Source organism: Caloenas nicobarica, chromosome 5 (genome assembly GCF_036013445.1).
Source record: "Caloenas nicobarica isolate bCalNic1 chromosome 5, bCalNic1.hap1, whole genome shotgun sequence".
In the NCBI taxonomy this organism is placed as follows: domain Eukaryota; kingdom Metazoa; phylum Chordata; class Aves; order Columbiformes; family Columbidae; genus Caloenas; species Caloenas nicobarica.
In genome coordinates, this window is record NC_088249.1 from 54,487,963 (window position 1) to 54,514,335 (window position 26,373).

The 26,373-nt window shown below is 40.2% G+C and overlaps 2 protein-coding genes across 3 annotated transcripts in view; one reads left to right on the forward strand and one right to left on the reverse strand.

Moving 5' to 3' along the window:
* PLEKHA7 (pleckstrin homology domain containing A7) overlaps positions 1-10,472 on the forward strand; it is a 155,193-nt gene extending 144,721 nt beyond the window's left edge. For both annotated transcript variants that reach the window (XM_065635470.1, XM_065635471.1), the window contains exons 24-27: positions 1,391-1,543; positions 4,029-4,162; positions 5,237-5,379; positions 10,184-10,472. In XM_065635470.1, coding sequence (XP_065491542.1) covers positions 1,391-1,543; positions 4,029-4,162; positions 5,237-5,379; positions 10,184-10,206 — 453 coding nt within the window. In that variant the 3' untranslated portion in view covers positions 10,207-10,472. The remainder of the gene's footprint in view (positions 1-1,390; positions 1,544-4,028; positions 4,163-5,236; positions 5,380-10,183) is intronic.
* Positions 10,473-19,650: 9,178 nt separating this feature from the next.
* On the reverse strand, positions 19,651-26,140 carry C5H11orf58 (chromosome 5 C11orf58 homolog). The gene is made up of 5 exons (XM_065636997.1): positions 26,029-26,140; positions 25,684-25,764; positions 24,240-24,300; positions 22,373-22,482; positions 19,651-21,210 (listed from the first exon to the last, which is right to left on the reverse strand). Exons 1-5 carry the CDS (start codon positions 26,086-26,088, stop codon positions 21,001-21,003), a joined length of 522 nt encoding a protein of 173 aa, XP_065493069.1. The 5' UTR covers positions 26,089-26,140; the 3' UTR covers positions 19,651-21,000.
* Between the last annotated feature and the right edge of the window lie 233 nt (positions 26,141-26,373).

Genomic DNA, 26,373 nt, shown 5'->3' on the forward strand with positions numbered 1-26,373 from the left:
GGTTCGAATATGAGTAGAAGAATGAGTTTGGAGTACTTGTATGAGAACTTTTTTTTCTCTTTTGAATTCTGTAAAGAAACATCTTAAATTTTGAAATATAATTGCCTTGAACTACTTTTTAAAACATACATGGAAGATATCTGTCTTCTGAGTGAATATTGAGAGCTTGTGCATGAATAGGTTTCAATTAGATTCATTAATGCAAGTAGCATAATGAAGGCTAAGGACTTCATATGGAGTTCAAACTTCAACCAAAACAATCCAAGTATTTGTAACAGAAATGCTAGGGATATTTTTAAGAAACATATAATGGCATGTTCCCCTATTGATACTCTCAAATGCTTGAGGATATTGTTGTTGTTGTTGTTTTTCTTTTTTTCCCTTCTCTTTAAAAGGCACATAGACAAGGTTCTTAGGGACATGGTTTAGTGCTAGAGTCAGGTTATGGTTGGACTTGATGATCTTGAGGGTCTCATACAACTGAAATGATTCTTTCCCACTGCTTTTAATATTGTGTTTCAAGTCTGTATGGTAAAGTTTCTGAGATCTGCTGGATGGAATTATGCTGCAACCGAACTTAATTTTTTGAACAAAAAAGTGTTGCTAGTGTTCTTAAGTACAAATTTTTATGCAGCTGTATTGTATGTAGTTGTGAAGGAGCTAGTATGAAATGATTGGAAAACTGTAAAATTATGCTGCTTAATTTAAATACGTTCTGAATTTGTTATTGCTAAATATTTACCTTTTAAAGACAGAATGCGAAAGGCTTTTTATCTTTGCAGGTGGCTATATACTGCTTTTGGTAAAGTCAGAAGAGCTTAGGCGTTACTAAATTATTATATTTTTTTAATTCAACACAAGTTAATGCTAGTACATAAAATATTATCATCTTTAATAACTAGGCATTATTCTAGAAAGATACATAAAATATTCAAGTTGCAATTCTCAACCTGCAATAGAAATACCCTTTCTGTGTAGTCATTCAAAATCAGACAGTCCTGCCCCATTAGAACGCCTGGGACTGGTCTGCCAGCATGTAGACTCACTTGTATTGACATCTGTGCTTCCAAAGATGTTTGTGCGTAGCTAGTTCCATGTTAATCAGCATATGTGAAATTGTGATTAATACATTTGTTAGAATTTAGTACTGCTGAACATTTTCTGCAAAATTAAATAATACTCCAATATCCCTATGGCACAGCTAGAGATCAAATCTCCCAACTGTATGTCCAAGAAATAAAATTGCGTTTTCTTTTTTCCTGTCAGGAAAGGAGTTTGCTCCATAGATTCTGTCAGCAAGATAGCATTTGCAGCAGTAGTAATGTACATTATTCATGATGAATTTATCAGTATGGTTGAATTCCGGTAATTGTTTTGTATCTATTACCAGTGGAAACGGGAGCAAGAATTTGATTTGCAGTTACTTGAGAGAGCAATTCGTGGAGAAGACAAGGATGAAAATGAATGGTTAAAAGTTCAGCCAGTAGCAGTGACAGAGACAGACCTGGAGCCTCAAGACTATGATTTTGATATCAGCAGAGAGGTAACACTCATCATTTTTTGTCTCCTGTGCCTCAAAATATTAACCTTTCTAAGTTTTAGGTACTGAATTATTTTCTTTCAAAAGTTAGCTGGAAGTTTGAGCTAAAATGAGTCTTTCAGATATTGTAAATTTATGGCCTGGAACTTAGAATCTCTGTAAGTTTCATGTTTGTATTGTGTTTTAGTGGAGAGAAGAAATGGAAGAGTTGGCTTTACTGTTTGAAATATACATCTCAGGCTTCTTAGAGGAAAAAGTGAATAAGTGAGACAATGTTATATAAATTGGAAAAAAAAAGATGAGAAGACAACATCAAGAGTATTTGAAAACAAGAAACAGCAATGAAGCAAAAGTTAATTCCCCAGTTCATTTTGACTGGCAAACCATGGTAGGGAAGAGGGAGCACTGCTTTATCCTGGGCAGAGCAGAAAACACTTTTCTGTCAGCTTTTCAAAGTACTCGGTGTTCTGGGCCCTAAAGCTTTTTTTCAGCTCTAGTAACTGAGTAAATTATTTGTTTGAAATGCGATTGAGCCATCTTGTGGAAAAGAGAGAATGTAGCAAGTGGAACTGTGCATTGTGTAAAATGCCATGGTAGATGGAAAATCAGTAAAATTATTAATGATAATTAGACTAGTAAGCGCCTCTACTCCTCTGAAAGCTGCTGTTGTTTTATACAGAGAGATATTTGTGTGAAGTTGAATCTGTGAGCTGTTATCTGTTGATCTCTGTGGATGAATGTTATCTTTCAATTAATCTTTGTATATTTTCTACAGAAAATGCAGTGCTCCTTTAAACTTCAGAAACAGAAAATATTTCCATTGTATTGCCTTTCCTTGTTGCACTCTGCTATTAATTTTTTTTTTCCAGAAGGCCTCCAGGCTACGTGAATCACTTCATGTATCCAGATCAGTACCCCAAGCCTAGGATAGGAAACATTTTTGCTTCTAGGCATTTCTGTCCTGCTTCAGAGTAACTGAAGCAGATCTGAAGCTCTGAATGTAAAGCTTCTTTCTCAGGTTACCCTGGATGGCCTTTTCTATTTCAGATACCCATCTTCTTCACCTGGCAAGCACTTCTGTACCTGAGGTACTTTTGTGCCTCATAAGATGATGTACTCACTTGTATCTTTAAGGCAAATAAATCTGCTGTTCACCTGACAACTGAGTTTGTTACTCTGGAAGTGACAGGATGAGCTGATCTAAATTAGTTGTAGTATGGAGATACTTTTTTTTTTTTTTTTTTTTTTTTTTTAAAGAATATATGTATATAGCTGCAGAGCTACAGAGTGGAGTTGGATTTGAGGGTAAAGAAATGTAGTGGAAAATGAGGATTTTTCAGGAAGCATTGGCCTTGGGTTTACTGAGAACTATAAAAACTTGAGGTTGTGATTTGAATGTGGTTGTGAGTGCCAATGACCATATTGTATGCTTTGGACCTATGATTGCCTGTGAATTACTGAGCCACTTTACATATGCAATTGAATTCGTGTGGAACAAGTTCAGTGCTGAAAAATTTAGGATTATTTTTATTTAAAACTTTGAATTTTGAAAACTCATTGCCTCTTGAGTGTTTTAATAAAAATGTAAAGAGGAGAAGAAAAAATAGTTATCCTTATTTTTGTTTATTCACACATCCTCTGTGTTTTTCAAAAGCAGCCTGTTCTGTATAATAAGCATTGGTTTTTAAAGTCCATTTGTAAACTGAAGTTTTATTGGTTGATTTAGAAAAAATTTACCACAGAGAATCTGGTCTAACAAAAACATATTGCCAGCTTTTGTGCAATCATATTAAAATTTTCCGTCTACAGAATTATGTATATGCAACATGTTGTTACAATTGCACAATGTTAGGGTATTTTGGGTCAGTTCCCTTGACAACTTTTGAACACTTGTGATTTCAGATTTTATAGTTAAGAATTTCCTAAGTTTATTACAAACTGCTGGGATTTTGTTTGGTTTTTGTGGGTTTGTTGTTGGTTTGGTTTGGTTTGGTTTTTTCCTCTGCTGCTCACAGAAAATTATGCATTCTCAAAAGAATGGTACTTTAGGTTAAAACTTCAGGTGGTATTTGCTTTCAGTTGTTGGAAGTTCTTGCTGGCATGGCATAAATATCATGGCACTAAAATCTCACATTTTCCAGTCAGTCTTGTAGTGGTTGCTTTTTTCTACTGTAACAGCTTTGGGCAGTGTCTTACTTGGGGCTCTAAGCCTGAGCTGAAGAAAGGTTCCCTGTTGATTCTGATTTCTTTTGTAATCCGCTTTAATATTTGTTCGATCTGTATTCTAAAGTAAAATGAATCAGAGGGAAAAGACACTGTTAAAAGGGCATCAGCTCATATCCAGAGGGAGTGTTTAGCATCAGGTACATGTATTGACTGCGAAAACCCATGCTTTATTCTTTTCCCTGTGTTCTCCCATTGAGGAGAATTTATCTCAATTTTTTTTTTAAGTCTTTATTATTGAAAACTTGATGCTTGCTTTCCACAGTTGTCAAAACCTGAGAAAGTTGCAATTCCAGAACGCTATGTTGAACTGGAGCCAGAAGAGCCTCTTTCTACAGAAGAACTGGCAGCAAGGCAGCGTAAAGCAGAGAAGATAAAGAATATTCTTACTAAATCGAGGTCAGGTTTGGTTGGTTGTTGTTTGCTTGGGTTTTGTTTTGTTTTGTTTTTTCCAAATCATGTATAGGGGCTGGTGTTAAACATTGGGAACTAACCTCATACAAGAGTCTGATTCCTATTGAATTATCTAAGTGCACTTTGTGGCTTTTAGAAAATGCACACAGAATTTATGTAGTATACTTAAAGCTCCTTTCTAAAACTGGGTAGAAGAGATAATGACTGATTTTATGTATGTCCATTTTCTTGTTCAGAGCATCCTAAAACAGTAGTGAGTCCTTACCAAGCAACCTGTAGATAAGGGTGAGGAGGAAGGAAAGGCTCAGATCTGGCCAAAGCCAGAAGAAAAGTCAGTGTGAGAGCAAACTTCTGTTGTCTCCAGAGAGCTGGCATGCTGAGAGAACACTTTTGGCTAGTTACAGCTAATGTAGAGTCAGTTGAAACATTCTGTTTCAAGAATTTGAGTACCTCAAGTATCTTCTGTCTCTTTGGAAGGCAATTAAAGAGATTGTGCCTGAGGACCACCAGGTTATATGCCTTTTCCTCTGGGCATGGAAGTTCTTCCAGCCCAGTGAGAAAGGAATACTCTTCAGCCTCTTGGAGACTCGCTGGCCTTTCAGAGACCCCCGGTAACTAATGGGCTGCGTGGGCTCTCTGAAGACCACCTGTTGCAGACTCACCTGGGAAACAAACTTACTGCAAGACAGTGCGTATTTACAACAGCTGTCTTGCTAATGCTGAAACCAGGTTCCATTGAACTGCCTTGCCAGTGTGCCCGTGCTCCCATATTTTGATAGTGCGTTCACGTAAATGGTGTATTTACAACAAAGGACTTTCAGATGTACTTAAAGCTATGCAGATGTCTGACTGAATGTGTAATGTGTGCATCATTTGTCTTTGTATGCTGTAGTCATTTACATATTATATCTAACTCTCTTTTAAAGATCATCAATAAAATATGGAGGCTGATAGATAGGATCTGAAAACTGCTGTGAGAATTCAGGCTTGTTCTCATCTGCATGGTGGATTCTTCTTTATGTTTGCAAATGTTAATGTTGTTTTGCGCTTTCCCACTAGTATGCACAATCTCCAGCCTACTGTTGCCCAGGACAAACACAACTCGGTTGATTTAGATTCACAGCTGCAAGAGCAGGAGCGCATCATTACCATATCATACGCTTTGGCTTCTGAAGCCTCTCAGAGGAGCAAGGAGGTAGCAGGTAATACTTAGTTATTTACAAAATAACAGCTAGTTCTTACCAGCCTCTAAAGTTGGGGGGGGGTTGGTGCTGAACTCCTGGTATAAGAGAGGGTTTTAGTCATTCATATGCAAAATAGTGAAAAGTGTGTATAGATAACAAATTTAGAGAAACTAAAGATTTACGTTGAGTATTTGGCCTCCCATGGACAGGGTGAAGGGGACAAAATAGTATGATCAGGAAGTTCAGAGCTTGGAAACTTGCTCTTACTAGTAGTAGCAAAAAAATAACATTTTCCATTGGTTACCTATCATTATATTAAATGAGGTATTTATATTCATTTTCCAAAAGTTAATTGATCTGTGACTTTAAAAAAAATCAAAACAAAGGGATTTTTAATTTTTTTTTAAGCAGAAAGATTCCCTGGTCCAGTGATTGAGAGTGTGATGATTTGCAGCTTGAGCTGTATGACAACAGGCTGAAAAGACATTGTAAACTGGGTATTGGCATGTTTCCATCTGGTGACCAAGATAGAGGTCAGAGCAAGACAGCCGTGCATGAATTCTGCTTGATGCCTGGAAATTAATAGATCTTTTGCAAAATGTTACTAAAAGTGATAATTTCACTCTTGATTGCTTTATAGTTGAAATGTCAAGAGATTTGTATCACACAGTAATACATGCAGCAGCTGTTCTAGCAAGGATTGACTGGCCATTTATAACTGGCACAGTTCACTGTTCCAGTGGAGAATGGAAATAATGGAAACTTCAACTACGATGGAGAAAAAATATGCACATTTCTCATCTGAAGTTGATGGCACTTGCCACAGAAGCCCTTAAGTCCTTCCCATTAAAGACAGATTATTCCAATATCCAGATGCGTAACATGCATCTATAGTAACAGACTGTGGATTGAATGTGGCTGGATACTCAGAGAGGCAGTGTCAGCTAAACCTGAGGGGAATGTGATTTTAAGGAGATGGAATACATTTTCAAGATCTGAATCTTGAGACTTCAGAGTGGTTCTGTGGTAATTTAACTGACTGGAAGGAATAAAATGATTGACCGAAGGAAAAAAAATGATTGACAAACAAAAAACCACCTAGAATTGGAAAATCTTGGAAGCATTTCAGGAATAACCTTTTGGACCTTCAGGCATCTGTGCATCCAAATGCTTCTCTGCAGACATTCTGGTCCCACTTCTAGTAGGCAGGTCCTTGTCACAGAGACTCTCACCCTTTGGTTATGGAGAGGGACCTGGTGTTTCAGGAGGTAGGAACCAACACAGCGTTTTGCCACATGAGTTCTGGCTTCTTCTGGGAAAAGGTAGCACCAAAGCTAAGATCAACCAAGGTGAATGCAACCCCTACTTGAAATTATTCCATCTTGTCAGTACAAGGAGAGCAGAGTGCCTGCCATGCTACACAGCCTTCATGTGGCTTCCTAATTCTTTAGTTCTCCCCAAAGCGGGAATTAAAATGTGTATCGGCACTGAAATGTTTAAATGCTGCTTGAAAAAATTTGCAGTCAGGTGATTTTTAATTTAATTTTCTTTGTGAGGTATGGTAGTTAGCTCTTTTCTCTAAGACGCTTGAAAAAACCTAAAATAGTAGCCAAGGACTTGATTCTTTAAGGAAGCCCAAACCTTTATGTCCATGCACAGTTTTCTTTGCCACATTTGTATCTCAAATACTCACTTCTTGTAACATGTCTTGCCTTGATTTCAATTATTATGTACTCATTCAGAAAAAGAAAAAACAACCCACCACCTTTCAAGGAATTCTAAAAAAAAAAGCCAGTGTAATTTGGTTTTGATAGAAGATATACAAACTGTAGAAAAGGTGCAGGTTTCTTAGTTATGGCCCATTTTCTGATGATCTAAAGTGATTAAAAAGAAAATCATTTGATGCTTTGAACAGCTGATTGTACATTCTCATTTATTATAATTTCACAGGTTCTTCAACATTTTTATTTTTCTAGTTGAATTTTTAAAGTATGGGTTGTCATTTGTTCCTTGTTGCAGACCATATCTGAAAATCCAAAACTAAATGACTAGAATTTTTTATAAATATTTGCTTATGAAAAAGACTGAAGCTTAAGTTTTCCCTTTGTGCGTGGGGGTGATAATATAAATGTATTTTAAAATAAATTATGCAGTTATCTAGTCCTTGTAAAGCAGCATTTTAGAATTCCTCTATTCCTCGTAAGTTATCAGCCTTCTAAATTGGAATCATGCCAAGAATCTGAAAGATTAAAATCAAGTGTAGGAGTATCAAGAAGTCATTTCCTAAATTGTGTGTTTAGAAATTGGTCTACCTTTGGCCCTCCAAAATGTAAAAGCAGAATTTAAGACTGAATTTTAATCTCTTTAGTTTTATGATTATTTTCTTCTAATACCATTACTCTGTTTTATAAACAAGAACAGTTTTAATTGTTGTATTCTTTATCCTGAAGTTTCAAGCTGAGGTCTGAAAATGTATTTACTAAATCATGCACCGTACTAAGCAAATTGTTATATGCATATGTAATTTCGGGGGGTGATTTTTCTATATATTATTTTTGTTTCTGCTCATTGGCATATAACAGGAAATGTTGAAAACCTGTACAAAGCTCAGTGAAATCTTGAAATCATATTAGTAAATATAGGTGCTATTTCAGAACTGCAGTTTTAAAAGCAGGACTGGATCAAGGTATATCATTGGTGTGTGCCTTAACATGTTCCAGCGAAACTTCATCTAGAGATCAATTGTCCATATTCTCATCAAAACAGGAATGTTTATTTGTGTAATTTATGCAACTAATAGGTAGAAATTTATGCAACCAGCAGGTAGAAATGTTGCTGTTTAAGTTGTGTTGCACATAACTAAAATTGTGTAACACCTCATTGCATTACTAATCAGGTTTCCTATTCATGTATTAGAAAATGAAGGTGGCTCTGTTGTAAAATGAGTGTTTGATTGTGCAGCCTAATTCCTGTATGTGATCCCTTCTAGCTCAGCAGTTGACTTATCCACCTAAAGCACCCTCACCTTCTGTACCACAGCCACCTCACTCCCCCTTAAGCAATGGATTTCACTACACATTTGTTTAAACACCTTAAAAGTAAGAACTAACTGCTCTCGACATGTCTGATTTGCCATCGTACCTTTGCTGTGGCTTGCTGAATTTTAACATTTTTACTAAACCTAAACTAGATCCAAATGAACGCATGCATCTGTTTTTTTCAGAAACCTTTTATTCTTGCAAATATTGCTTCTAATGAGCTAACGTGTGGGCTAACAAAGTCTTCATATAACTGCTGGCGCTCTACAGATAAGATGCTTCTGTAATCTTACTGTGGTGAAGGGAAGAGTCACCTCTGCTCTCATTAGCATGGGGCCAGATTTTCGGCAGCGGTTTGTACTCCCCTGGCCAATGCTGGGCACTGCGGTGGCTGCCGTAGGGATGCGAGGTGGTTTTGCTTGCGTGCAACGTATGCAGTTGCTGTGCAAGAGAATCTAAAGTGCACAAGTTGTATAAGCAGGGGGTTCATTTATAGGCTGGTATCTTACACATGAACCATCAGCCAAGTCTTAATTGAGTTGAGCTGAAAATTTGGCCCTTTATAACTAATTAATTCTACAATATTGTGTTTCACTTCTTCTTGCCTTTGTTTTTCGTTGAATTGTGTTAACAGAAGACTTTATTTTTGTGTCTGATTAAGTTATTTTGCCACTGCAAGTATTAAAATTATCGTAGTTTCATTGTCCTTATAAAGAAATGTGTATCATGTCTTCCCAGGATTATTTTCAGAGCTTTCTCTGTTTGAAACAGGAAAACTTGCCCCTAGCGAAGACACTCCCCATGCTTCCATAGTTCCCTTTGAAATTATTCTCACCCTATTTCCTTTGGCTTGATTTTATTGCCTGATATTGGACAAAAAGATTAAACACAGATGAAGTAGGAAAGAGAGTTGATTTGAGTGAATACCTTAAATACCTCAAATAGTGTTAATCTTCAAATACCTTTGTTTTCATTGTCACTGATCTGAGTCAAATACCTGTGAGGGAAAAGAAAAGCACACATACCAGAAAGACCCAAACAGGCAGTGACTTGCCTTCTACAAGACCTGTGAAAAATGGCAAATTTACATCAAGAAAGGTGCGTAGACATTAGGAGCCCCTACAGAGCTTGATGGAAACAGCTGTTTGCTTTTCCTGGTTCAGTTTCTCTTTCTGAGAATCAGATTCTACCATCTTTGCTGTGTCTGAATACACTTGGCTCTACCGTTATATCCAGGGATATGCTGGTTGATTGTCACTGTCACATGAGGGCTTTTGCATATGAGTAGGGTACCCTGGTGTGGCCTCAAGAACCCTGAAAAATAACCGTCGGGTACCAGGGTAGCAGACTTGAGCGGGGGGCTTGGACCAGATGACCCTCAGAGGTGCCGTCCTACGCCAGCTGTTCTGACATTCCAGCTTGACTTAAAAACATGTATCTTTCACATGTCTATATAAGTATACATACATATATGTGTATGTATAGAATGTGTATTTACATATATATATATACACACACACACACACAAACATGTATATATAAACCCCTACATTTTCTTCAGGAACATTATCAGGAAAATAATTGCAATAACCAGCAACAGGCAGCTTGAGCATGAGCTCAGTGGCATCATGAGATAATTGTTCGTTTAATGTGTCTATATGAATTGTTCATTCTGTCAAACTGCAGAAGGCTTTAATAAAAAACTGTTTCCTGAAAGTGCTTACTGCTGGGCAGTAGTGTACTCACTTTAATATTTAACCATGTTTTATTTTACTTCACGCTAGCCAAAGCAGTAAGCGAACACTGACATAAGACTCAAAGCGAATCCCACCTAGTGACGTGCGTGGAAGAAAGAGGAGATTCATTACCAGCTTTCTGTGAAGATGCTCGTCGGCTGATGACATGTTCTTCTGGAAATACATTCAGAGAATAATAGGGGGATTTTCTATGAAAATGAAGAGAATTGCAAATCATTTTATTTTAACTTCAGTTTAGTTCAGACTTTTTATATGAATAAACGGCACTTTTAATAAACTCTGTAAAATACTGACAATGTATTTTTAGAACAATATATTTTAGAATTTTTTTTCAATCAAGGGCTGAATTCATTTTAAGAGAAACTACTTGCACAGATGTTAAAAGATGCTGTTACTTCCCCTTCAGGCTCAGATGCACAATGTAAAGTTTCATGAGAAAAATGTAAATTTGAACAAAACTAGAAGAACATTCCTAGGGTATGGGTAGAGCTAACGCAAGTGAGAGGTTTGCCAAAAGGGTGTTTTGGATTGAGTATTTTTGTATAGCTAATAACCCACCCTTTTGCCTGTTAAATAATACATTTCAAGGAACTATTAGCTTGAATTTCAAAATATCAGTAACCACTGTTTAGCTGAAATTTTCCACAAAAGCCATAAGGAAAGCCAGTTTGAACTCCCGTTTCCTTTTTTGATCCCACATGGTTAACGTGCTGGTATCAATGCACAGTATGCTAGGTTGCTCTTGACAGTAGTGCTGCCCCTCAGTAACGACCAGCTAACAAATGCTATTTTTTGAAAGTTGAGATGCGGAAGAAGAAAACTTTTAATTAGAAGTATGTGAACTAAGCAATAAAAAAAAATATAATAGCATATGTCATTTTATTAGTAAATATGTCTTTTTATTTTGACTTTATTTCAATAAACATTGTGGTATGATGTATTGACTAGTATTTATCCTGGAAACAGCAAAACTAATGTAATGTGGCACCTGCTAATTCCCTTTGTATGTTCACGTGGAACTTAACTTTGCCAAACTTTAAAGTTCAGTGTTTTACTTATAGGGCAAAGGATGAGGTAGTGACATAAGGAGGAAATGAGATTAAATGAATTGCTGCAACTACTTTACTTGAAAAAAAACCTGTGTACGCATTGAATGCAAGACATGCAAAAATTTCCCAATATTATGTAATGATTAGTTGAGTTCAGCTCTGGATGAGAGATGACTGAGAACTACTTCTGCAGTATTTCGTGAAAACAATAACTTGTTTATTTGTTGTATTCAAGTAATAGCTACAAAACCCTTGAAATTGATTGACCTTCAAGTTTCAGACTTTAAAACAAATCGTATATTAACACTATACTCAGAAATATTCTTAAAAGTATGTATTTAGCTAATGCAATCTATTTTACCTCAATACTGCCAGTATCAACTTCAAAACCTTTTGCCAAAACAATGATTTATTTTTGCCTTTATAAAAAGTTTTGAAAGCATAAATGAATATTTTGCAAGAAAACATTAATTTAAATTAAATGTAACAGTTCGGAAAATGGTATATATTAAAATATTAACATAACTGCCTCCTGTTGCTTCCCTCTTGTCTGTTCTCTTATCAGTGTCCATATGGTTGAAAATCCACAGTCATTTGTACTGTTATCACATCTTGCTCTTCTTTGGTTCAAATCCCCTTGAAGTTCCCCAGTTTTGCACTTATTTCACTGGGATTTGGATCAGGTTCCCCCTATGCCAAAGCTGCCTTTTTTTTTTTTTTTTTTTTTTTCTTTTTTAAGAAACGTTGCTTAGCATTTGATTAAATCTTTATTCTTGAACAGGAAGATTTTTCAGGGTTCTCCCCTATACAATAGAGTCCTATCTATCTCGTTAGATACGTATGTTTGTCTGACATATTCTTAGCCCTTTAGTTTCTGGTGAAATCAAGTATCAAAAGTAATTTCAACAAAACCAAGCAAAACCCGGAGGCATCGCACAGTAAGGCGTGCGCTGGCTGCGAGCGGGAGCGGGTGGGTGGGCACGGGGTGTAGCAGGTTTCGGTAGCAGTGAACCGGCCGTGACGGACACTGGAACGTTCCCTCAGACAACACCAGTGTGATGGAGACCGCTGGAAATGCTTGATTCTTTTGAAACTTCATCTCTAGCGCAAAATGTAAAGAAGCAGTTAGAAGTACTTTTGTGGTTAGTGTTGACTCTGCGAACCGGAGAGTGAGTATTTGAGAATGGGAGTGCTTGACCTTCCGATGCACGCAGGAGAAATTCGGAGCTGAGCTGCTTGTGACATGCTCGTCCTGTTTCTCAGCGCACAAAGGAGCCTTTGACCACAGGTTTTGTGGTTCACTGAAGCTGCATTGTTTCTCCGGAGGCTTTGTTATGCAGGAGGGGAGAGTTTGTGGCCAAAACTGGCGGGCGAAGGGCCCAGATCCCCCCACTGCAGCATCTGTGGCTTCTGGGCTCTGCGGCTGCCCCGGGGATGGAGGGCAAGGGCTGAGCACTTGGGCTCTGCAGCTTGTGCGGGTGTTAATTCTCTTTCCTGCTGTCGCACACACAAAATCTGCTCATTCGACCTTGCATGAAAGAGAAGGATTTTGCCCTAAAATAGTTATACAATTAATGTGTTTAACAAATCTAATCTTCTGAAGATTTTGGTCTGTGTCCGTAGTTAATCCTGTATTTGGGAAAAAGCTAGCAACATTATTTTTTCTTCCAAAACTTCTTATTGAATATGTGAAATGTTGTTCTCCAGTAACCATGTTTGTGGGGTTTTTTTCAGGGATAGGTGTAGTTTTTAAATAATTAGGCCTAATTTTCATATGCATATAGTGTTTGGTTTGGGTTGATTTCCTTTTGCAGTTCCATTTCTTTTAATAAAAAAGCTGTTTTGTAGATGTTACATGCTACTCTCTAATATTAAGACTAGAAAAAAAATGTCTACTTGCAGATCAATGTAATTTGGTCAGAAAGGGGCGCTTTTTTTTTCCCTCTGCTTATTAAGCAGCTTAAGCATTTGGGATTAATTATAATTAAAGAAACAGAAACTCATTAGAAAAGCAGTATCAGTTCTTCTTTTGAAGGCGCTGTTTTCTAATTAGTGTTTCGTAATGTTATACCAAGCAAAAATTATTCAGACTGCCCTCCCTTATGCATCTGGTTTCAGTTTCTCCAACTAAAGTTATTAAAATTTTATTGCACAGCTGAATTTATAAAACTGCAGCCTGATACTCCTAAGTAGCGCCGTGTTCAACTTCTCGAACTTGCATAACACCCCCCTATTTTTCACCACTGTTACGTTGAGTTTGTATGTATTGCGGGGCTGCTAGGAAATCCTGTAGAGCTATAGAGCTGTTGCTTGTCTTTGTACATGTATATAAAGCTGTTTATTTTGAAGGGCTGGACAGCAGCAGTAGTTTGAGGCATCCAGGCTGCTGTGGAACAACTGGAAAAAACCCCTGGCTAGAAGGGTTTTTCATAAAGTGACTATGTTAAGGGATTCTATTCTGGAAAGTTGCTCTTGTGTGGAACTAAAAACTACAGGAAGATGCTACTAAACTTGTGTGCTGCTGTTTCAGAAAAATTGTCCCAGGTCCAGTGAGGTGACCTCAGGGACCCCTTTGGAGGGAGAGGTTGGTGTTTGGGGAAAGCAGAGCACTCCCTACATGTTCTGCTATTGTTTACACCACTGTTTTTCCACCTGCACCGTTTACTCATCTGATTTCCAGATCTTCAAATATATGTGTATGTATTTTATATCAGTGTCAGTTCCCCTCTGTAAAACCGCGTATTTCCCATGTGTCTTAGTAATTAACTTGTGGATGTTTTATGAAGGAAAGACCAGATTTACTTAGTGTCAAAACTTAGAAAATATAGAAGGCATGATCTGATGTTACTCTGATTTATGTCTGTCTTTGGGTGTTTTAAAGTGTTTGCTTGTGCCGCGTGTGTGTCTATGTATGGCATAGTTATAAAAAGAACAAAGCCATGCACAAGAAAAACATGAAAAATTGCTATATTTTCCACACCTAGTAAACATTCTCATTGGTTAGATGGCTGTATTCAAAAGGCTAAGACTTTTATTGCTCTACTAGCAAAAGCAACCTTTCTTCATAGTGGAGCAGTACAAAGAAAGAGCACAAAAAATACACACATCACAGTGCCTGAAATTCTGTTTGAACAACGGTATTGATTGGGTCTGACCCCTTTACATTTTTTTTTTCCATTATTTGAAAAGGTGCATCTAACTGTAGCTGAATTGAACCAACCGAGATGAACTTTCCATGAAAACTTCTGGAGATATTTCTTTAGTTCAAAGCTTTGGAATTTTAAAGAGCATTTTTAATACAAGTCTGTTGAGGTATTCTGTGCAACAGCTGTACTTTGAATGTTAAACTACAGGTAAACCTAAGAAGAAGGTAAAATTATAAAGCCTACCAGGAAATTACTGGGAGATGGCAGAATAACTTGGAGTGCTAATTATAAAAGTAAATAAAACCAGAAACTGTTGCATACATGCGCATTTGTGCGCTGTTTTATTGTTATTTACTTGTCAGTGCTCCCGGTTGCCTTACAGACGCTGTAAAACAGCCTCCAAAGAAAATGCAAACAGAATTAGGCACCTTTTTGGAGCAGATATTGATGAAAATAGTGTTACAAGACGTAAGCTTAAAGGACAATTCTGGTTTTTTGTTGCCAGCTAGAAGCCTTCTACCAGGAGCTACAGCATAAGAAAGTGCTACAGGAAGGAAGAGATTAAAAACGCAAAGGTGAGTAGTGAGTTTGTAGGAAATAATGGCAGGAAATAATGTATCTGTAAACAAAAATACGTAAGAGGCTGAAGGTGAGAGTGGAGAACAGCCCAGTGGTTTGAAGTGAGAGTAAGAAGATTGAAGGAGCTGGAGTATGTGGACTTGGACAGACGCAAAATGCTTTAACGAAGGGACTCAGCCTAAATTGTAGAAGAGGAGGTAAGAGTGAGGAATAGCTGGCAGGTGAGAATGTGAGTCCAGTGTCCTAGTACAAAAAAAACCCAGAGTAGTGTTGGTTGCAGTGGGTGAAGGAGAGAATCACTGACGACTTCAGTGTTCCGCTAACAGGGCAGTTGTCTTTTCTGTTGCCCTCTGATGCGCTCTGTTTTAAGCCAAACTGCGGTTACACGTGGCTGGTGTGAGTGAGACTCTCCCTTTGCCTGTAGAAACAGCTTGTCCCCGAGCCAGGGGTGGAAAAGGTTGGTCCTCCCGGTACAGAGCCTGGTCAGGGTGAGTGAGTGCTGCTCGCTCAGCCGCTGCGGCGTGCCAGGGCGCCGGAGTGGGGTGGTTAAGGGTGGGTTTCAAGAGGATGGAACCAGACTCCTTTCAGTGGTGCCCAATGACAGGATGAGGGGCAACAGGCACAGACTGAGGCACAGGAGGTTCCATCTGAATATGAGGAAAACCAGCTTCACTTTGAGGGTGCCAGAGCCCTGGAACAGGCTGCCCAGAGAGGTTGTGGAGTCTCCTTCTCTGGAGACATTCAAAACCCACCTGAACTGTTTCTGTGTGATCTGCTCCAGGTGAACCTGCTTTAGCAGATGAGTCGGACTAGGTGATCTCCAGAGGTCCCTTCCAACCCCAACCACTCTGTGATTCTGTGCTGTGTGGCCGCTGCAGTCTCTGGCCTCAGTTCTATGACGTCTGGGGGTTTGGGCTGCATTGATTTTATCTCTAGAGCCAGAATTGAGAGAAGTCTTAACATGGTTTTCCGATTCCTCTCTTGGGGCACGGGAGGTTTTTTGAAACCCTGGCTGATGGCTTATGCAAGATGTAACCATAATGAAACAAGTGGCTGGCGACATCTAGTTAAAATTAGTTGTACCGCTCGAGGGGAGGAGACTGACATCAGAGAAGTCACTGCTAATTCTATTTGTCTCTTGTATTGTCTGTTTTGTTGGCTTTTCTGACTGCTTAGTTCATGTTAAACGCTTCTTTTGTGTCTCTGCTCTGCTTCTTCCACACCGTGCCTTTGAGCAGCATCTTCTCCCAGTGTGGAACGGGATTTTGTCTTCTGCCCAACACGGCTGTAGAGTGTCTGTGTGTATGTGTTGGGGGCGCGAATGCGTACACACGCACACGTGTTGATCCCATTCTCTGTTCGCTTGGTGCTAAGGCACAGAATCGGCAAAAGCTGAGCAGCCGCTACCGAGACAAGTGCTAGAACTGGCTGCCCTGCTTGCTTCCCAAGTCCCAACCTGGATGAGAGGCTCTGCGGGAACAGAGAGCAACGTCTGGTGAGTGTAGCTGTGTCCCCTGCCTTCCTCACGGCCTTCCGTGTGCCTGAGGACTCTTCAGCTGTCTTCCCTGAATCCAACGGAAAAGTGACCTGACAAATAATTTTATACGCAGATTTTATTTAGGATCTGGGTAGTGGCTTCATCAGTTGCCTACTGAGTAAATATGTTATCTTTTTTGTGTCTAGTATAAATTTCTTATGTTAAGAAGAAGCCTTTTTGGCAAAAAAGAAAAAGTTTTGGAAAGAGATGTTCTGTTACTACATCCTTACAAACAGATCACAATTACTAGACTTCAGTGAGTGTAACGGGAAGAAGGAGGCTTGCCTGCAACCAGCTAAGAATCAAAAGCTTCACCTGCATTTGTTTTGAAGCTTTAGCAATAAATGTGAGGGTGAAAAGGAGCCGGTTCAGATTATCAAACCTTTCTGCAGTCTTTAACGTAGCTTGATATATTTGTGTTAAGAACACTTACTCATGGTAACGGTTTGAGAGAATTTCCCTGCAGGTCAAGGTGGGCAGTTGTAAAAAAGTTGAAAGCAAGGAAGTTTTTTTAATATGAGCCCCCCCACATTACTTCATTGATGATACAAAACCCTCTTCTGATGTACGTTACTTTCTATTTTTTTTTCCTAAACTAGATCATCCTGAGCTATGGACACCATAAACAGTACTCAGTTTGGATAGATAATAGCACAAACTGTCAGTGTGATCTCATTCTGCACCTACACATCAAAACCAAATCAAATTAGATTAAATCACTAGGCATTTCGTTTCTTTAATGCTGTGCAAAAACTAAAGTAGCTTTCATCTATCCATTGTGATGCTGTACACCTCTGTACTACTTGCATATTTTTCTCAGGAAAGGTGCAGTTGAGGTGGCAGTTTTAAAAGCAAACAAAACCAACTTCTGCTTTGTCCCTTCGGCGAGAGTACCTTGACACATGTCCCTTCTCTTAATCCCCTGACAGCTTCCAAGAGACTGATGCAAGTAACTGTGCCAGGCTTTGATTATGGGATATTGCTCTGCCACTTATTCTCTTTGTCTCCTGCAGTTTACAGAGGCAGCTTCAGTGCATAATTTAATCCCTGTTCTGGGGACTGTAGCAAATCCACAGAGATTTCTACCAACCGTCCTCTCTGGCATCAGAACAACATGTGCACGTCGTCTTTGATGTGAATTCCCCAACCGGAGCCTTAGAAGGACCTATAGCTTTGAAGCTGGCCTATAAATTGTGCTTTCAGGAATCAAGTTGTCAGCCTCCTCTTCAGGAAGAAAGGAGAGTAAACTGTAAAGCAGTTGCATAAAGTTACAGGGCAACTTATAGATCTGGGTTCCTAGGTCTGGAAGAATTCCTGTACAATGTTGAGAATCCCTGTTTACCTGGATGAGAAGCATCCTCTTTTGTGACTGCAGGACCTTGTGGGCAGCGGGGTTGTGATGGGACTCGTCTTGAGGGGTTCCCTGTTCCAGGGCAAATGGCAGGGGAACAGGCACACCGGGGCTTTTGACCTATTCAAGTGTTTTCAGTCTCCCAAAGTCAAATGCTGATTTGAGCTGAGGAATTTCAGTGGCCAAATCTTGTTTGCCCTCTTTATGATTCAGTGTCTGCTTAAGTGTTCTGCTGTCATCTCAAGGAGCTCCTTCCATACCAGTCTGAAAAAGCAAAGATCTGACTAGAGTGAGCCGAGACACTAACCTTTGTTTTTCATGTTTGTTTTTCTAAATTTCTTTTTTTCAAAATGTTTTTCATATTTTTCTTCACCATGAGGGTGGTGAGACACTGGAACAGGCTGCCCAGAGAAGCTGTGGATGCCCCATCCCTGGAAGTGTTCAGGGCCAGGCTGGATGGGGCTTTGAGCAACCGGGTCTAGTGGAAGGTGTCCCTGCCCATGGCAGGGGTTGGAACCAGATGATCTTTAAGGTCTCTTCCAACCCAAACCGTTCTGTGATTCTGTGTTCTCTATCTCCAACGAGAGCTGAAACCATTCTGCTACTATCCATGCCACTGTAGCTGATGCTGTTATACCAAACGTTGCTAAAACTGACTCCTGAATTAAAACCTTTGCTGTAGAATCTACACTGAAGTAAATCAGCCTTTCTCAGTATATATGGAGAAGCTTCTTGGACAGGCTGCTTTGTAGATAAATCTGCAAGTACTTAATATGTTTATAAATGTTACTCAGAAACAGACATGATTGTGTAAAACTCTTCGTATTTCGAGCAGATGAGTGTTAGGTCAGCATCAGAAACTAGCTGCACCAAACCTCATCAGCTGTTCACAATATTATATGTCATACTTTGGGCAAAGTTGTGTTGATTGTTTTCTGGTGAGATTATTTTCTCTTACCAGAATAGTTTATTTATTTCTCTTTGGAACTGACAGCCAAATCTGTTTTAGGAAGCAGGAGGCTGTAATCAATTTGAGGCAGAGCTGAGTGGCAGAGGCTGCTGAGGGTGTTTGTTGAGGCAGCCTGTAGTGTCGGCAGAGACCCTGCAGGACCTGCCAGCTGGACCTGCCCTCCCTGGGTCTCCAGGTTGGCTGCAGCATGAAGAAAAGCTCTCAGGTGAGATTTTACCATGCCCTTCCTTGGAGGGGAGTGGGAAAGCAGCAGGGCTCTGCCCGCCCGGGTGCTTCCACAGCAACAGATCCCATCACCTGCTGAAAGCGAGTCCCCGTTTAGGTGCGTGCTCTCCACGTGGTGCTGAGCAGCTGCCGAGGAAAAGGTGGTGAGAGCAGCGAAAGGGTCAGTGCTGGACGGGGAAGGCAGAGGTCAGTGTATATGTGGTGTTGTGCAGGTACACCTTAATTTTGTAATTGCACCCAAGGCAATAAACAGCCAGCAGCCACATCTAGAACAATTTAACAGTGAAATGCTGGTTTAAGTGTAGCTTGAGCGTCTAAATAGATTAAAAAACCCTCTGGTATCTATTAGGAAAGTTAAACAGCTGATCTTTTGGGGAAGGCGTCTAGCTCTCCCTAGAGATAGAGCAGCTTTCATAAGTCATGGTGTGAGGTTTTCTTTCTTCACCATGTACAAGCAACTTTAATCTTTGTCTATGTATTTAGAACCTTATGCTATGGAAAAACAAAAAAATCCATACAAATCAAGTGCAAATCACTGACTGCTAGTGGCTGTTGTAAAATTGTTCTGAAAACTGAATGAGTTTTTTTTGTACTAAATGCGAGTATAGCAAAACAGCGTAAAAAATCTGCACTCAGCTTTTATTTACAATCATATTACTTTTATTTTTTCCATAAGGTAACTTATTCCAAGTCCTCCCCCAATAACTGATGCTGCAATGTTTACGTTCAATAAACCTATACAATCATAGTACATACTACTGCTTTCATGTAAGCCAACTGGCTTGCAAATGTTGTCATAAATTGTATACAGAAATGGAACATTCTCCACAAGCATCTGGAGCATTTCTTGAAATGCTGTTGTAGCAGCGTGAGGCTGTACCGGAGGTACAGATCAGATGTTCTGCTCTCCCAGCAAGGAGAGGCAGTTCATCTGTCTGATGTACTGAGAAGAAACAAAGTCTAAAATGTTCTGATATTTTATTAATTACTCAAATCCAATGAACTATAAATTTGCAGAGGAATAGATGTGTAGAATTCTTGCTTGAAGGAGTTATTGCAACTCCTGACTCCTTAAGCATATCAACTTTACTTGAGTGGTACAAACTTTTTGTGAGAGTTCATCAAGAGCTCCAAGTGCATGTACAGGGAGAAAAGGAAGAAGGGCTTACATACGTAGCTCTGGATTCTATATTTAAAAAAGCTAAATGATTTGTATATCATTTCATTATCAAAGTATATTTTCTCTTTTAAAGTAATCTGGTTTCTTCAGGAGGCATTCTTTTTAATAATAGTTCAGTGCTACAACCAAGAGTCAATAATTCAAAAATCACTCTTTTCTACTGTTAAAAGTATGAAGAACTACAGCTTATCCCCCTCATTATAAAGCCAAAGAAGCAAATAGAGCCTTCTCTTGTATTATGTGTTTCTAAAACATCTTCTCCCATGCAGCTGCTGTAGGACTTCAGATGGATACAGTGATTAACAGTCACAAAAGTAAGTGACTTCTCCTCTTAGCCCTGTCAACACTAGCATCTATAGACAAAATCATTGTTTAAAGCTCTAGTACATCACAGAATAGTGCTGATATTGGTACTTTACAACTAATGCAACATCCAGTAACTCACATGTAATCTTAATAGTTAAAAATTCAAGACTGGGGCACTAACTAAAGAAAACACAAACATGAAGTTTCCTAATCTGGCATGGAATAAGGGAAGGGATAGTTTAGATAACATTCTAGAGATTGGGCAGGAACAAAAAGAATTTACTTCTCCATCCTGTATTTTATACACTTTACAAAAACCAGTAATATCACTGTGCCCATAAAAATGTTATCCATGGCAACTGAAAGCAAATACTACTTGTTGTCATCTAACAGGGTCTTTTTAAAATCATAATACAAAGATTTGTGCTGTAGCAGTCCTCCACTTTGCACTGTAACAATAAGGCTTACTGTACTTTAAATACAAAGCTGTTACATCTGCAATTATGAACCACTGGCTTTAACAAACATCATTTTATAGTTGCTTTTTGCTTCTTTTTTGTTTTCTGGAACGTCAGCTTCATCATGTTTTTCAGCAGCTTGCAGCTCCTCTGCAGACTCCTCTTGCTCTGACTCAGAGCCACTTTCAGAGTCCTCTGAACTCTCCTCAGAGGAGTGTCCCACTGCCTCTTCTTGTTCTTCACTGTCCTGAAACTAGAAGTTTAGATTATGAGACAGATAAACCATTATTTCCTGGCAACTCCACTGCAGTTTTTAATGCAGCTTTGAAAATCTCCCAGTGAGAATGTTTGCTCCTTTCATTTTAATACTCAAATGGGCTACGTTGCTAGACACAGGTCTTTACTATACATATTATTAGACAGAAAGCAACGCCACTGAAGTGGCTAACCATACCAACCGTGACATCCATGGCTTCATCAGCAACATTCATATTTAGTTACAGCAGAAATCCTAAAGACAATTAAATGACCTTGAAAAGTTTCAGGTCACATCAGTTTAGTAATTCCTTCACGTTGGTGTACACAGTACATCATGACACTTTTTTTTGTCACTGAGTGAAACATAATGAATTCGTGCTCATGACTAATGTTTGAAAGTAAGTTTAGGACACTGCAGCATGAGGACTGCTGAAGCAATCCAACGATACTGCTAACAAGAACAATCCCAAAATGGAATTTTACTAAAAACCAAAACCTCCATGTCTGTAATAGTAAAAATTCCCAGCACTGCACACACAGGTTGGTTTACTCACTCTGGGAACATCAGCTATGTTTTTATGCAGTAATTGGTGCTAAGAGTTAGCAAAAAATGAACTACTGCACCTTTCAATTGGCAGATGAAAACATGTTCCTAATAACCTAATTCTGTTGGTTTTTGTCATGCTTATCTTCTTGCTCATTCCCATGGAATTCCTTGTACAAGCCAGTCATGCGTGAGCTCACTGCAGGACTCTGTACAGCAAATTTCCTTTGTCTGACCTCTCTACAGCCACTCATCAGGACCATAGAGAGGTATGTGCCTCATCAAAACAAGAAGCCAAGATTAACTAGCTCTCAGCGACAATGCAGATAGTTATCCTTCCTTCTTATGTATTCCTTGGCAACACCCCGATTAAAAGTATCTGTCTTTGACTACTAGGGAGCATTAAGCATGTCATATCACTTTTCAGAACAATGAGAAGCATCACTTGCTTCCAGGCATCTAAGTGGCCACCACGGTGTACACAAATAGCAGTCGAGTGCCTGCAGTTAAGTTTGTTCTTCAACTCAAACTGCAGAAGTTTGCCAGCATTTGTGTATCATCTTGTCCTAGTGACATGAAAGCCAAATCATTATGGAAATAAACAACTTACTACCTCACTGAAACCAAGTCCACAATGGCGCCGGTTTCGTCCAGACATGGTGCTGTCCATGCTTTGTTGGTACTGAGACTCCAACTCTTCATTCATTTTCTTGTCTTCTTCCCCTGCATTGTCCAGTGTACTTTGGTTATGGTTCATTCAAATTAACAAAGACATCAAATTACATGAAGTCACATTTTCAAAGTTTATCACTATATACGAGAAGAAGTTTAAATTTAGCCATCTTAAACTACTGGATTATTGCATACAAACCGTCAGATTTATAAGCAATCATATCAAGTTTGCAAGAAAAACTGCTTTGATACAAAGGTGGGGCAGCAAGTTCATGAGACATGAGGCATTCAGAGTTGTACCATGGGTGGTGTACGTTCTACTAAACAAGGTAAATGTAACTGGTATATCATCTCTGTGCCTCCTGCCAATACTGCAACATGTCACAGCAAGGAGAAAGCTTCTGACCTTCACTCCATAACATGTGATTACTATGATTAAACCATTATTAACATATATCAACAGAAGCTGGGGCAACACTACCAGTCTTGTTTGCAGAGCTGTATCTGAAACTATTTCATAGTAGAGAGGTTATTACAGCTCTACATTTTTCTATCTTTAGGAATTAGCAGAAAAACTAATTTTCAAGCGCTGCTTCTACAGGCCCTTTACTTACTTGTTTGAATAGGCACATGAAGAGTCATTTTTACTGGGGGGAAACTATGGTCTAAAAATAGTTAAGAATCCTCTGTTCTTGTGCGAGGTAGGAATCTAATTCTCCCCCAGTAAGCCTACGACACTCTAGTTTTTAATTTGTATCTCTGTCAAATTAAAAGCTTGTTTTGCAAATTCATGTTTCCTCATTTGGAAGTTAGAGCTGTGTGTTATTATAAAAGGACAAAAACTGTATGTTGGACAAGCGAGTGTTAAGAAAATAGCTGTTCTGTTTTTTTGCTAAAAACCAGCATCTTAATGTCTTGCTAGTAACAAAGCAGTACTGATTCTTTATGACTCCTTAGGGGAAGCATCACCTCCCTTCTAGGACATTCAGGTGTAATGAAGTGATTCTCAGTCACTCTGCAAACTAACAGCAGAACCTGGACCCAATCCTCAGGCTTCTTTTGGTGTTTGGGTTCACAGATAATTTTTTGTCAACTGAAAAAATCACTAGTGGAGCATATCAGGGAACGGAGTTTTCTGGAACTCTGACAGTTGCTATTCTAGACACTTTTATCAAAGCTTCTCCCAGGCAGTCAAGCCCAGCTTGGGTTCGATGTACTGTGACTTTTACTGCCTGAGGAAGCCTGATAAGAAGTTACCATGGTCATATATGTTACACAACATAAAATTATTCCTGATTGCCAAGATGACCTTGCAGATCTTTTCAGCTTCTGCCTCATTGCTTTAAGGCAGAGATCTTTCTATTTCATAACTAATCAATTGGTTGAGGGGAGTAATCAACCCTGTTCTATTCCATGCACAATGATTTAGATGTTTGGATATCCACACCTTGCAGCAAGTAAAAAGTGTAATACTGCTAGGTACCAATAGCAATACAACTTTACTTGCTTATTTTGATAGCAAAATAAGACTGAGGACTCACAGGCCCTGATTTCCAGGGCAGTTGTACACAAATGTAACTAACCATCAAGTACTTTGTTGAACTTGGACTTCAGAATGCAAGTGCAGTCAGAGAAACTGTCAGTAATCTGACGTGAGAAATTAGGAACTTCTGCAGCCTGACCTGTCTTCAACTTCAGCCATGAAACCTAAGATCCCTCCCTGCAACATCTACAAAGCTCAAAATACTGGGATCTTCCTAAATAAGTGTTTGATTTCCAACTTTGTATCAGCTCTTGGATCAACTGACCTGTCCTGAAGTGAGAGGTTGATCTGTGGTCTCCGATAACAAGGCGGCCAGTATGTTCTTTCTAAAAGAAAAGGTAGTTTGTTTTGGAGCTTTAGGGTCCACTGACAGCTCTGCCAACATTCTGGAAATCGCGAATGGAAAGGTTTGCTGTCAAACCTCAACAACCAACCATAAGACTGTAACTCTTACTAGCTAACAACTGCTGCCTGTTGATGAATTTGTTTCACCTTTGTTTTGTTGAATTTTCTGAAAAAGAAACCCCAACAACTAGATACCCTTTGCTCTTCCATGTCCCAAAGCTGGTTCTATTTCAGTCTGTTTCTTGCCACTCCAAAGATGAAGACAAGCCATGCAAGCATGTCAGCTAAACAAGGAGGAATGGTGATCATCTGGCAGGAAAACTACACTATACAACGCTGGACAAGTGTGAATTTAGTTTCTGACAATTTACCTGTTGGGTCTCTCTTTCTGCCACTACACAAGAGTTCAGTCTGTGCATCTTATGATGATCCCACTTTTAGACTGGTCACAGTATCAGGTAAGACCTTCACAGTGCTCATTAATATATTGGCTCAGTAGTTGCTCATTAGCAAATATCTCCCTATTGGCAAGAACTGGCATTACGTGGAAAGCAGCATTAAGTATCCAAGTAGACATTAAGGTCAGTGATAGTGGGATGTTTTAATAGGATATTGTATTTCTATCCACCAGGGAGCATGAACTTTAACCTCTTTAATACAGTAAAATATTTTTGCTTACAAAAAATACTGTATTCAACCAAACAAGCTAGTATAAGTGAAATTATTTTTCTCGAAGGTAAGTAGAATTGCAATACTAAAACATTTTGTACACGGAAAAAGCACAATTATATTTTACTTATTCTGCAGCATTTTTTACACAAAGCATAGTATAAATATTGGTTTAGAGCATTTTTCTCTTTAAAAATATTTCCTGTATTGTTTAATTATGTTTATTCTTTTGCTGATTTAGTCTATCAGCTACCATTAAATTTTTTTTTTTCCAATTAGACTTTTACAGACTTAGTGCACAGGTTTGTTAGTTTGTAACAAAGACTCTCTCAGAAGTGTTTACAAATCCTATTATTTCGTCTGAAAGTGTAAAGGTGTGGGATGGGAGTGAGCTGCAAAGCAGAGACTTGACGATTTCAGATGGATGTTTTGTGTTACACCGCTGCTGACACAACAGCTGCAGCCGTGAAAACCGAATCCTCCTTAAAGGAGAGTCCCATAGCGAAATTGCCTTTGCATGGCGTCTTTTTTCCTGGGCGAGCACCGCGGCCTGCAGCAAACCTCCTTCTGGGGAGGTTCCGTTTCACCGCAAACAGCAAACCCCGCGTCGCCGCCGCGGGCAGGGGGGGGACGCTCCTCCCGCCCGGGTCCCCCTGTCCCCGCGGGGGTGGGAGGGGGGGACGGGGCGGCCTCACCTTCCCAGCGCCCATCAGCCGCAGGAACTTCTGCTTCCGCTCCTCGTTGCCCAGGTCCGCCGACTCCCAGCTGCTGGAGCCCTGCGGGAGCACACGCTGACTGCGCCAGCCCGGGGGCGGGCCCCGAGCAGCCCCTCACCCCCCGCCACAGCCCCCCCGTGGCGCCCCCGCCCGCCGCTGCCCCCCGGGCGGCCGACAGCGCCAGGAAGGGGGCGGCCGGGAAGGCCGCGGCCTTGCCCGCGTCCCGCCGCGGGACTCGGCCGCCGTACCGAGGCCCGACCGCGGCCTCCCGCCCGGCCTCCTCCTGCCCCCCTCCTGCCGCGCGGCAGCCCCGGGCCCATTTACATCGGGAGAGGCCGCTCGCTTGAGGCCGTGGTGGGCCTGGGAGTCCCTGCCCGAGCTCATCGCCGCGGCCGAGTGACCGAGCCCCTGTGCCGCCTTCCTGCCGGAGCCACGCCCTGCCCGGCGGCGGTCACCGCGCGGGCTCGGCCGCGGGGCACGCCGGGACTGGTAGTTCCCGCCCGGCCCTCGGCGGCGCGGCGCGCGCGGACGAGGACTACCCGTCCCACAGGCCTCCGCGGCGGCGGGGCCGGCCCTGCTCGCTGATTGGCCGCTGGAAGGAGGCGGGGGCGCGGCAGTGGCGCGCGGGCGCGGCAGTTGGCTGGGTGGTGGTGACGCTCGCGTGCAGCA

Coding starts and splice junctions, on each gene's coding strand:
- C5H11orf58 (XM_065636997.1), bottom strand. CDS start 26,088: ATGAGCTCGGGCAGGGACTCCCAGGCCCACCACGGCCTCAAGCGAGCG. Junction 25,765..26,028: donor AGCGAGCGGCCTCTCCCGAT/GTAAATGGGCCC, acceptor GTGCTCCCGCAG/GGCTCCAGCAGCTGGGAGTC. Junction 24,301..25,683: donor GGCTGATGGGCGCTGGGAAG/GTGAGGCCGCCC, acceptor CTTTTCTTTTAG/AAAGAACATACTGGCCGCCT.